The 10,940-nt window shown below is 60.2% G+C and overlaps 2 protein-coding genes across 4 annotated transcripts; both read right to left on the minus strand.

Annotated features, from left to right (window-relative positions):
- Window positions 1-261: 261 nt before the first annotated feature.
- On the minus strand, window positions 262-5,786 carry P4HA3 (prolyl 4-hydroxylase subunit alpha 3). Its single transcript, XM_085050037.1, has 14 exons — window positions 5,729-5,786; window positions 5,110-5,371; window positions 4,464-4,606; window positions 3,889-4,103; window positions 3,393-3,542; window positions 3,245-3,296; window positions 2,898-3,055; window positions 2,643-2,819; window positions 2,048-2,112; window positions 1,726-1,885; window positions 1,269-1,331; window positions 942-1,010; window positions 642-738; window positions 262-445 (listed from the first exon to the last, which is right to left on the minus strand). Exons 1-14 carry the CDS (start codon window positions 5,784-5,786, stop codon window positions 375-377), a joined length of 1,740 nt encoding a protein of 579 aa, XP_084906163.1. The 3' UTR covers window positions 262-374.
- A 459-nt stretch (window positions 5,787-6,245) lies between these two features.
- Window positions 6,246-9,196, minus strand: NEU3 (neuraminidase 3). Of its 3 annotated transcripts, XM_085077385.1 has the most exons (5): window positions 9,090-9,196; window positions 8,862-8,924; window positions 8,261-8,316; window positions 7,928-8,170; window positions 6,246-7,812 (listed from the first exon to the last, which is right to left on the minus strand). In XM_085077385.1, exons 3-5 carry the CDS (start codon window positions 8,285-8,287, stop codon window positions 6,865-6,867), a joined length of 1,218 nt encoding a protein of 405 aa, XP_084933511.1. In that variant the 5' UTR covers window positions 8,288-8,316; window positions 8,862-8,924; window positions 9,090-9,196; the 3' UTR covers window positions 6,246-6,864. The 3 variants fall into 3 exon arrangements, with proteins under 3 accessions (XP_084933511.1, XP_084933519.1, XP_084933509.1); XM_085077393.1 differs by lacking the exon at window positions 9,090-9,196 and having other exon boundaries at window positions 8,862-8,940; XM_085077383.1 differs by lacking the exons at window positions 8,862-8,924; window positions 9,090-9,196 and adding an exon at window positions 8,724-8,851.
- Between the last annotated feature and the right edge of the window lie 1,744 nt (window positions 9,197-10,940).

Below are 10,940 nucleotides of genomic sequence, written 5' to 3' on the forward strand. Positions count from 1 at the left end.
TGGCTGCCTTCTCTTTGCCTTCCAGGCACGTAGGGGCTGTGGTCACAGTGGAGAAAGGGAACTTGTCTGTGGGCAGGCAGGAGGCCAGGCCAGCTGGAAGGAACTGCTTTCTCCCCGAGACTGGATTTTGGCATTCCAAAACAGATGGAAGCCCCAGGGATAGGGTTTGGCACCTCAGAGCAGACTCCAGTTTAGTGTCTTTTGACTTTATTTCCACCCAATTTGGCCGTGGTTGAGCAAGTGCCCCTCCCAATCACCCCCTGCTCTGCTGCCATCCCTTTCCCTCCCTCCCTCCCTTGCTCCACACTTATGGACATGCTGTGCTGGGGTGGCTTTGCCACCTACAGATGTCATATCTGTGATCCCACGGCGGCTCAGTCCTGTGGGTCAGCACTGCATGGCCGCCGAAACTCCTGCCCGTGCTCATGGATCCACTTATTTGCCACTGGAATGGATAAGGACATGGACCCCTATCTGCTCCCATCACTCTGCACCCTTCTCTAACCCTGCACTGCTACTGGTGAACTTTTTCCCTGTTAGCCAGGATATTTGTGCATTCCCAGTCCCTCTCGCCTCCCTGCCAGTGGAGCTGTTCCTCCAACCCTGTGTCACCCCAGGTGATGCTTGGTGGCATCTCTCACCCCACTTGTCCCCAGCCAGGACGGGGCATCCAGCATGGAGGGTGTCCCCATCACCATTCCCGTTCCTCCGCAGGTTCCACCAGAAAAGAGCTGCATTCTGCAGAGCAGAGATGGGTTTGGCACCCTAAAACACAGCTGGGATCCTCAAGACTGAATTTTGGCAACCCAAAACAGATCAGGGAGCCCTGGGGCTGGGGTTTGGAACAGGAGAGACTGGACCACGACTCCCTGCAAGAGCTGAGATGCAGAGAACAGCATCCTCCCTTCCCTGCTCCCAGCAATTCCACATGTCCCTCTCACCTTGACCACAGGCACACTGAAGTTGGCATGGATGAAAGCAGTGGAGCCTCCAGCCTCCACTGCACTCAGCTGGAAAAAGAGCAAAAATTGGAGCCATGGATCCCCCGCTCTCTGTGATGCTCCTTTGCACAGGGAAACTGAGGCACAAAACCTCCCAAGGGCCCCAACCCAGTTCCCCTTGCTTTGGCACGGCACAAGCTCCTGAATCCTCAGCAGGAGTCAGCACCTCCCACCCACGCAGTGTTTTAGAGCTGCCCTCGCCCATCCCATACCACGAGGACCAAGCCAATGCCATCTCTCCAGGCCTGGGAATGAGGGAGGACTCACGTAGATCATGACTGTGGCGATCCTGTTGCCCGACTTCATTCTGTACAGGGGGCTCTTCATGGACTGCTCCAAACGTGGGGAGGTGGGGACAGTCAGTCCCGTGGGGACAGCCAGTCCCCAGGAATCACCATCCTGGGACCACCCCTCCTACTCTTTCCAGGGGCCATCCCAGGGTCCATCACTAGGAACATCTCGGGGAACAACCCAGGGATCACCATCAGGACACCCCCAGGGACCATTCAGGGACTTCTCTTGGGCACCATCACAGGAGCATCATGAGGACCATCCCAGGGTCCATCTCCAGGAATATCTGAGAGATTACCCAAGAGTTCTCCTGCAGGAGCATCTGAGGAATCACCCCAAAAGCCAACCCAGGGCCCATCTCCAGGAACACCCCGGGAACCACCCTGGGCAATACCCCATGGTCCCCCCAGGCCCACCCCGGCAGCTCCCTGACCGTGGCATGGTCGAAGTGCGGCTCGTAGTGACCTCCCAAGCCGTAGTTGACCACCTGCAGGTACTCGGCGTAGGGTGGCCGCAGGTCCAGGCCGGTGACGGCGGCGATGCGCCGATCCAATGCCTGCACCACTGGGTCAGCTGTGTCCTTCAGCCAGGCGCTGCGGGACCACCCCACGTTCAGCCCCCGAATTCACACATGACTGGGCTTTACCCTCAGGGAGCTGCTGGAGGAGCCAGGCCTCCCAGCATGGCTTCACTGCCACCTCAGAGGTGGCCATGGAGCCACGGTGGTCCTGCTGGCTGGAGGACAGGGCTACTACCTCTTGCTGATGCGGTACTCGGCTTTCTGCTGCTTCTCCCCAGAGGCAACCACGGATCTCTGCAGCTGAAGGACATATGGATGTGTGTTGCTGCACATGGGGACCCTCATGCCAAGCAGGGGCCACAGTCAGGGTCGAAGCTGGTGGGTTTGTACCAGCTGGTTGCCAAACATGCCACCCCAAGGTGTCCCACTGGGACAAGGGAAGAAGCGACAGGAGGTGGAGCCAAATGCAGTTAGGTGTCACCAAGTCAAGCCTGGCTGGGAAGCGATTCAGGTGCATCTGTGGACCTGGTTTCTTCCAAAAAATCTTTTGGGGGGGGCTCAGATGGAGATGGGGTCATCATCCCCGGGGTCTCATAGACCTAGAGTGGCTTGGGTTGAAAGGGACCTTCAAGATCATCCAGTTCCACTCCCTGCCATAGGCAGGGACACCTTTCAGTAGACCAGGTTGCTCCAAGCCCCATCCCATCTGTACTCTCTGGAGGAGGCTTTGGGCTAAAAATCCTTCCTATCTCTGCATTCACCCTGGATCACAATCTCCTGGGACACCCTGCTGCAGGAAAGGGACATCCTGGGAGAGAGGGACGGCTCACCCAGGGCCCTGCCAACTCCTTGATGGTCTCAGCCTCAGCATCACTGATGAAATCATGGTACAGAGCCACATAGGGCTGAATCTGGATCATCTCCTTCTTGGCAGGCTGGAGGAGGAGGTAGGGGCTGCCGTTGGTTTCGTAGGAGCAGCCGAGGTGCAGCAGCCGCTCTGGGGCTGGCTGGGGAGAAAGACAACTGAGGATGGTGTGAGAGGGGGACAGTGGTGGGGGGGACAATGGCACTGCTGCCAGCCCCACCTGCCCCCTGGGGCGCTGGCATAGCTCCTCGTAGGCGTCACGGCTCTGCAGGCGGGTGCTGTTGGGGCGCTGCAGGGGGCTGGCACTCGCCCCCGTCCCCATCTCCAACAGCTTCTTGTACTTGGCGACATTCCTCGACACCCTGTGGTTGCTGGGATCTGCCAGAGAGATGGTGTCACCCAGAATACCACATCCCCATCAACCCCCTTCCCTAGCATTGCTCTCTGGAGAATTACCCCACGCAGGGGCAAGAAATGGGGTGAGGGAGGCTGTTGCCATGCAGAGGTGATGGGGACATCCCAAAATCTCTCCCCTCTTCCTGCTGCATCCAGGGTTGTCCCACATACCGTAGTGGAGAAACTCCCTGGAGAGGCTCAAGGCATGGGAGATGTTTCCAGCCTGGATGGGGGAGTGGAGACCCCATAAGCATCCATCCCCCACCCATGGTTTGGCTCTTCTGGATACTCGGGAAGGGGAGGTGACTCGTGGCTGTACCATGAAGTAGGAGAAGGCCAGATGGTCCAGAGCATCCTCCAGGCTGCTCCGGTCCTCCAGGTTCCAGCTGCCGTAGGAGAGGCGGAAGAGGCTGACAGCCTCCTCCAGCCAGGTGATGGAGTGGTAGTGGTCACCCATGTCATAGGCCACCTGCAAGGCAACGCATCCCCTGGGCCGGACAGCTGGGCCAGCCTGGCCTGCATCCCCATCCCATCCCATCCCATCCCATCCCATCCCATCCCATCCCATCCCACTGCAATTCCCACCCATCCCGCACGATTACATCCTATTGCCATCTCCATCCCCATTCCCTCCCACATCATCCCCATCCTATCCCATCCCTTCCTTTCCTGTTCCACCCCCATCTCAATGTCCATCCCCATCTGCACCTGCACCTCCAGCTCATCCCACATGAAGAAACCACAGTGTCCAATCCTACAGAAGCAACATCCTGGGCTGGGGAAGCTTTGTGGAGGCTTATGGGGTTTGCCCTCACCTTTCCCACATGGAAGCAGTCGTCAGCGGAGAGGGAGACGCGCCGGCCAGGGCTGTAGAGGGGCGGGTGCCCGGCTCTCTGGAAGACACCGCTGGCCAAGCCCTTGACGCTGAGTGCATAGACGTCCTGCAGCCTCATCAGCGCCCTGGCTGCCCCATCCAGGTCCTCAGCTCCAGGCAGCTCCTGCTCCACCTCCCTGAGGCCAGCATGGAGTGCTGCAGGGTGGGAAAAATGTGCAGGGTGGGGGGAGATAAACGAAACTTTGATGTGCAATTGCCCTTATCAGTTTTTCTCTGTGGAGATCCCACATCTGTTCCATTGTTCCTCCATCCATTCTGTTTCTCCAACAATTTTCTTGCTTCTCCACCCGTTCCCCAGCCCCTCCATCTATTCCCTGGCTCCTCCATCCATTCTCCTCCTCCTCTACCCACTGACCCTACCCCTCCATCTTTTCTCCTGTTCTTTCACATGTTCTGCTCATCCATCTATTCCCCTGCTCCTCCATCCTCTGCCCACCACCTCCTGGCTCTGCCCAGGTGACAGAGGGGACACATGGCCAAGCATCCTGCCCGTACCCTGGGTGTTGCTGGTGGCCTCGTCGCTGTAGATGACATTGGGCCAGTCGGAGTGGAGGCGCTTGATGAGGCTGAAGGCCAGCAAGGGGTTGTCCACCGAGGCCTTGGGGTCCTGGTGCAGCACCTGGACCTTCTCATAGAACCTACAAGGCACCCACTGGGGGACACTTTGATGCTTCTCAGTGTCGGCACCGCCGGGGTGGGGGCTGAGTCCCTCTGTTCTTGGGCAGCTTTGCCTCAGTGTCCACTCTCTGGCCAAGCCAGGGCTGAGGGATTGTCCAACCCCATCCCAGGTGGGTGTGTGGGGCTGGCCCATGCCTTGAGAGTGGTGCGACCCAGATCCCCATGGGTGGGGGGACAACATCCCCTCCTGGGGCATGGGTGGATGCGGGGCGTGAGCCGTGTCCTGTCTGAGCTTCCCGTCCTCCCACCACCCTCTTATTTAGGAGGAAGACGGGAGCCTCAGACCGGACATGGCTCACCCAAAATTTGGGTGCTGCGGAGAAGGCGGGGATGGGGTAACCCCTCCTGGTGGCCAGGGAATCACCCACCCCCGGGGCTGGGCGGCGGGATGGGCGGCTGGAGGGGAGCGGATGCTGCGGGTGTCCCCAGGCGTGGCCGCGGCGCGCTCGGGGGTTCCCGGTACCTGCGGAGGCGGCGCAGGCGGGAGCTCTCGTCCCGCAGGTAGGAGCGGAGCCGGCGGAGCAGGCGGCGCTCGGCGCCCAGAGCTCCCCGCACGCTCAGCATGGCAGAGAAGGTCTCGGCCGGGGCGGGGGGCGGCAGCAGCGCCAGCAGCGCCCCCAGCACCCCCAGCGCCCCCAGTGCCCCCAGCGCCCCCAGGGCTCCAATATCCCCAGTTCCTCCGGTACCCCCAGCGCCCGCGGTTCCAGCAGCGTCCCCAGAACACCCTGTGTCCCAAGCGTTCGCGCTGTCTTCAGTCCCAGCAGCGCCACCAGCACCCTCCGTGCTCCCGGCAGCCCCAGCCCCTCCAGCGCCCCTGTCCCAGCAATGCCCCGAGTACCTGCAGTATCCCCAGTGTTCCAAGAATCCCCGACACCCCCGGTATCCCCAGTGCCAGCAGCGCCCCCAGAGCCCCCAAAACCACCAGTACCCCAAGCACTCCCAGTGTCAGCAACGCCCCAACCCCAGCGCCCGCATCCGGCCGCCGCCGCCGGGAGAAGCCGGGGGAAAAGGCGGGGGGAAAGGGGCGGAGAGGCTCCGCCTTTTGGGGGGAAAAGGGGTGGGGGGTGCCCCAGATCCGCCACGCTGGCTGGGAGAGGCGGCGTGGTGCTGGTCCCCGTCCTGCTTGTCCCCGTCCCCCATTCCAACCCGCCTGTCTGTCCCTATCCTGCTTGTCCCCCTCATGTCTGTCCCCGTCCTGCCCCAGCCTCATCCTGCCTGTCCCTACCCCTTTCCCTTTTCTGTCCTGGCCCCTTCCTCCTCTGTCCTCAGCTTCATCCTGCCTGTCCCGCTCCTGTCTGTCCACATTTTGTCCTCTGTCCCACTCTTGTCTGGCCCCACCCTGCCTGTCCCCATTCAGGTCCCCATTCCATCTTGCCCCCATCCTGCCTATCCCTGTCCACATCCTGCCTGTGTCAATTTCGATTTGATCTTCTGCCCATCCTGCCTTGCATTCATCCTGTCTGCCCCCACCCCATCCCAATCCTGCCTCTCCACACCCAAAACACAGCACCAGGATGGAGCAGGAGGTGCCCACGCTGTGAGCCATTCCCTGGCAGGGTCAGCTCCCTTGGGGTCTTCCCAGTATTGACCTGATTGCACGGTTTTTGGGAGGATTTTATTTGACAGCAGCATGGGGATGTGAGGTCACTGTCACTGTTGGGATGCTACAACTTGTTTCCTATGAAGCAGAATGGACCTCCTGCCCCCCCATTCCCCCTATTTCAAGATTGGAGTGCTTTTTCCTATGAGGATACAGGGAAAGACTCAGTCTGAAGCAGGCAAGAGACGAAAACAGGATAAAAAATGGTAAAAACTGGGAATTCTCTGTGTCACCTGCAGGAACACAGGAACTGGAATGTTTCTAACTAACCCAAAATTTTTGGGCACTTTTTCCTCAGCGGACCAGCTGCTCTTGGTGGCACCTTCTGCTCTCCTGCTGCTACCGGGTGAAAAACGTCGATTTTTGGAGAAGCAGTGGCATCTTGGATGCTGTGCCAGCATCCCCCTGGGCCAACCCAGAGCAGATCCTCCACCGCTGCAGGTCACTGACAATATCTGACGGGTCATTAAAAATGAATTAAATAAGTAAATAAATAGGTACATGACGCTGAGCCTCTGGTGAACATGAAATATCCTGGTGAGGTCTCAGCACCACTGTGCTCACTGGATCCGGCTGCTAATGTCCAGGAGTGACCACACTGCCTAAAACAGGTCTGTTTTAAGAAGCCTTGAGGTTCTGATCGCCAGCGGGGTCCAGGGTGAAGAGGCAGAAGGCGATTTCCTCGCAGGCGCTGCTGGTGCCGCACTCAAACAAGCACCCGAAAACGCCGCCGGGGCAGACGGCCAGGTCGGAATAGCCGGCCGGCCCCGAGTGGAGCACCCACGGGCGCCGCCAGCCCGCCCCGTCCAGCGGCGAGGGGTTGACGTAGATGCCCAAATCGTGCCGGCGGTGCCGGTCGGTGGGGTGGGAGTAGAGCAGCCAGGTGGGCGCCTCGGCGGTGGAGGCAGGCGCGGAGAAGCTGACCACGCTGCCCTGGCAGCCCTGCGGCGGCTCGCCCAGCGCCTCGCAGCACACCGGCCGCTGGAAGCGCAGCCCCCCGTCGGTGCTGAGCGCCACGGCCCGGCAGCCCCGCGGCGCACGGGCGCTGCAGTACAGCAGGGGCTGCGGGGCGCCGCGGATTTCGGCCACTTGGCACTCGCCCGTCCGCTCTCCGCCCAGCAGGGCGCCCTTGTGCCAGCGGCGCCCGCCGTCGTCGCTGTAGAAGATGAGGGAGTGCTGGCGGGTGAAGCACGGCAGCCGCACGGCCCCGCACAGGGATCCGTGCGCGTAGTAGGTGTAGGCCGGCACCACCAGCCGCCCCGAGTCCAGCTGCACCCCGTGGCCAGGCCCCACGGCGAAGGTGGCCCAGCGGGACAGGTCGGCTCCGATGGCCTCGTCCGTCACGTCCCGCAGCGCCGTCCAGCCGCGGCCGCCGTCGGCGCTGGTGGCGAAGCAGAGGCGCGCGGCGCTGCACCCGCTCCAGATTTGGTATCGCTCCGTCTTCCCCTGCTCCACGCAGATGCAGAAGAGGAAGACGGTGCCGCTCCTGGCGTCGTAGAGAGGGCAGGGGTTCATGGTGCGGCGGCCGGGCAGCGCCAACGCCGACAGCTCCTCCGCGGGACCCCACTGCCGGCAAGGAGGACAGCGGGGCTCAGCCACGGGATGCACCGGTGCCGCTGCACCCGGGAACCACCCGGCGTCGTGCCCAACTCTTGTTCCTACAGCCCGGGGGGGATTTTACCTTGACCGAGGAGCCGTGCCGGCGGCCCCGACGCAGCACCAGGTACTTGGCATCCTCGTCCCGGGCCGAGGAGCGCTTCTCGGCGAAGGCCAGGAAGGAATCATCCGGGGGGACGTAGAGCAGAGCCGGGATGCGGTAGGTGACCCCTCCTGCCTGTCGGAACAGCGTCTCTGGAGGGAAGATGTGCGGGGATCCAGGCGGTGGTGGCAGCGGCGGGGGGCTCTCCCCACCATCCCCCTGCTCCTGGAAACGTGGGAAAGTCAGATGCCAAGGGTTAAATCGTGGCAAAAGGGGAGGGTGGCCTGTACAGAGGGGATAGGGATGAAGGCTCACCTTGAGGCAGGTGGTGGCATGGGACATGGTGGCTTCCCTGAGGTTCCCGCTGGGCCCTGAGCAGGGTGGGAGATGGGGGTGAGAGCGGAGCCCCTCGGTGGGGTCACACCCGCTTTGCTGCCTGTCTGTGCTGTCCCCATGTCCGTCTGTTCCACTGCACTGCACAGGTTCCCCCGCTTCGCCCACAGTGCCCACCCTCCAGGCCGTTTCCAAGTGCTCTGCACCTCCTGCCCCGCAACACAACTCCCAAGCCCCCACTCCCTCCAGTGTCGCTAGCCCAGAGTCTCTGTTCCCACGCACCCCTCCATTCCCCCTGCACCCCTCCCGCCTGGATCCCATCCCGCAAGCCCCATGTCCCTACGCTCCCCCGCAGCACAAACCCCCGACACCCACCGAGCTCCCATCCCCACCGTGCCGCGACCCCCCGCATTCCCCCTCCCCGCATTCCCGCATCCCCGCGGACCCCGCTCCTCCCGCCGCCGCCGCGCCGGTGCTGCCCCGCTCCGCCTCTTCCTGCGGCTCCCGGAGCCGGCGGGGGGCGGATCAGGCGGGCGGCGGGGCCAAGGAGGCGGGCGGGGACAGCGGAGCCTGGCGCCGGTACCGGGAGCAGCAGCGGCAGGAGCTGTGCAGTGTGAGCCGGTGATGCGCTCAGCGTACGGCGCTCCTGCGGGGGAGGTGGAAAGCGGAGGTGTCAGGAAGAGATTGGCTGGTGGAGCAGCTCCCCAGAGGTCCCGAGCCTCTCCCCAGCAGGCAAGGAGGGAGCCAAGAGAGGGATGGAGGCAGGACACTGCTTGGGGTGCCAGGAGAATCCCCTCCCGGCCGCACTCACCTTCTCAGGTGCTCCTGTGGAAGAGGTGTGGAGAGGAAGGGCCAGGAAAACCGTGAAGGTTCATCACGGGGTTCCCTGAGGTGAGCCAGCCTAGCCCAACCAGCTCTACAAGATAAAAAGAAGGGGTGTCATCTTCGTCCACTCCCTTCTGAGGGGAGTGGAGGTCATGATAAGCCGACCAGACCCATCCCACAGGGAAGTCTGTTCCGTCCCTGGGGCCCAGGGAAGGGAGACCAACAGGAAACTCCCTGATCTGTACGGCCCTCTGACTATTACCTGCTGTTGTTGTCTGGCTTGGCAGGGATGAGATGAAGGAAAAAGACCCAGGACAATCCAAAGGGACTTCAGGGCACGGCAACAGTTGGACAAAGGAGCAGGTGCACAGGTCATGTCCTCAACTCCTTCAGTACCAGGCGGGAATACTGAAAGGAACAGGAAAACCACCCTGATTAACACAGGGCCTAGAGGCTGGTGCTAACAGTGGAATTTTGGGGTTTTTGACTATGGAGTTGACTATGACAAAGGAGTCAGTCCTGAAGGGTGAAGGAGTCCAGGAAGGCTGGATATACTTGAAGAAGGAAATTCTAAAGCTCCAGGAGAAGGCTGCGTTCATGTGGCATAGGAAAAAACCTGTCCTGGTTAAACAGGGAACTTGGGATAGAGCTAAGGGGAAAAAAGAGAGTGTATCAGCTCTGGAAGGAAGGGCAGGAAATCTGGAGGGACCACGAGGATGCTGTGAGGTTACATAGGGAGAAAATGAGAAGGGCCACAGCCAAACTGGAGCTTAATTTGGCAACTGAGGTTAAAGACAACGAAGAAGGTGTCTCTAAATCCACTGAGAGTGAACAGAGAGCTCAGAAGTGTCTCCATGTTTTGCTGGATACAGAGGGCAGCACAGTGTCCAGGGTGGAGGAAAGGCTGAGGTACTCAGTGCCTTCTTCCCTCAGTCTTTAATAGCAAAACCTCAGGATACCCAGCTCCCGTGGCTGGAAGTCAGCTATGGGGAGATGAATGAAGCACCCCATATCCTGGAGGAAATGGTCACCCACGAGTTCCTGGGCCCAGGTGGGTGCACCGCTGGCTGGGGGAAAAGCTGGTGCCTGGTGTGACACCTGGGGATGTGACTTAGGTGACAAGATTGTGGTGGTGCCAGGGGAATGGTTGGACTCTCCCAGCCTCGAGGATTCTGTGAACCAGGATTCCCTCCCAGCCACCAAACACCCCAGAGATGCTCCAGGACACGTTTGATGTCTGTTCTTCCCTTTTATTGAAAAAACAACCCCAAAAATCACTCTTTTAAAAAATGCCAGTTCATAGAAGGGACGCGTGGAACAGGAGATGCCACAAGGGAACCGTTGGACACAGACAGACAGACAGAGCTTGGAAAATCTTTTACACTTTCTGAGAAACTTCGTGGCTGAGCACACAGAAGTAGCACATCTGATTCTTCCCCCCAACACATAAAAGGTCTTTATATAAAACAATCCTCTACCCCCAGTTAGATACATACAAAAATAAAGCAAACTCGTTTGCGAGGGGACGGTTGTTTCACATAAGAGTTTTGTCCTGAACTCCTAACACAAAACAGAAAGGTGGGATTGGTAAAACCCCCTGGACATGGAGCCATGAGATAAAGCACTGCCATGTAAAGCAGAGGAAGCTGGGGCAGCATTGGTGATGTTTCCCCTCCCAGGGGTCCCCAAAATCCAACCTGGGGGTCCACCTCAGAGCCAGGAAGGCAGGCACACACACCAAGCTTAGCCGTGAGCTTCAACAAATCTTGGGTCCGAGATTAAAATTCCTGCTTATCCAAAATGGAATAGGACTTCAGGACAAAAACAGAGGCCATGA

Source organism: Lichenostomus cassidix, chromosome 1, assembly GCF_008360975.1.
Source record: "Lichenostomus cassidix isolate B80296 chromosome 1, HeHo_3.0, whole genome shotgun sequence".
In the NCBI taxonomy this organism is placed as follows: domain Eukaryota; kingdom Metazoa; phylum Chordata; class Aves; order Passeriformes; family Meliphagidae; genus Lichenostomus; species Lichenostomus cassidix.

Bases quoted from the DNA above. Each gene is read 5' to 3' on its own strand.
- P4HA3 (XM_085050037.1), bottom strand. From the start codon at position 5,786: ATGGGGGACGGGGACAAGCAGGACGGGGACCAGCACCACGCCGCCTCT. The intron at 2,113-2,642 runs GTGAGCCGTCCC...TATGTCCTTCAG, and splicing joins AGGAGTTGGCAGGGCCCTGG to CTGCAGAGATCCGTGGTTGC. The intron at 739-941 runs GTGAGAGGGACA...TCTGCTCTGCAG, and splicing joins TCAGTGTGCCTGTGGTCAAG to AATGCAGCTCTTTTCTGGTG.
- NEU3 (XM_085077385.1), bottom strand. From the start codon at position 8,287: ATGTCCCATGCCACCACCTGCCTCAAG. The intron at 8,171-8,260 runs GTGAGCCTTCAT...CCACGTTTCCAG, and splicing joins ATGCCACCACCTGCCTCAAG to GAGCAGGGGGATGGTGGGGA. The intron at 7,813-7,927 runs GTAAAATCCCCC...CCTTGCCGGCAG, and splicing joins GGCACGGCTCCTCGGTCAAG to TGGGGTCCCGCGGAGGAGCT.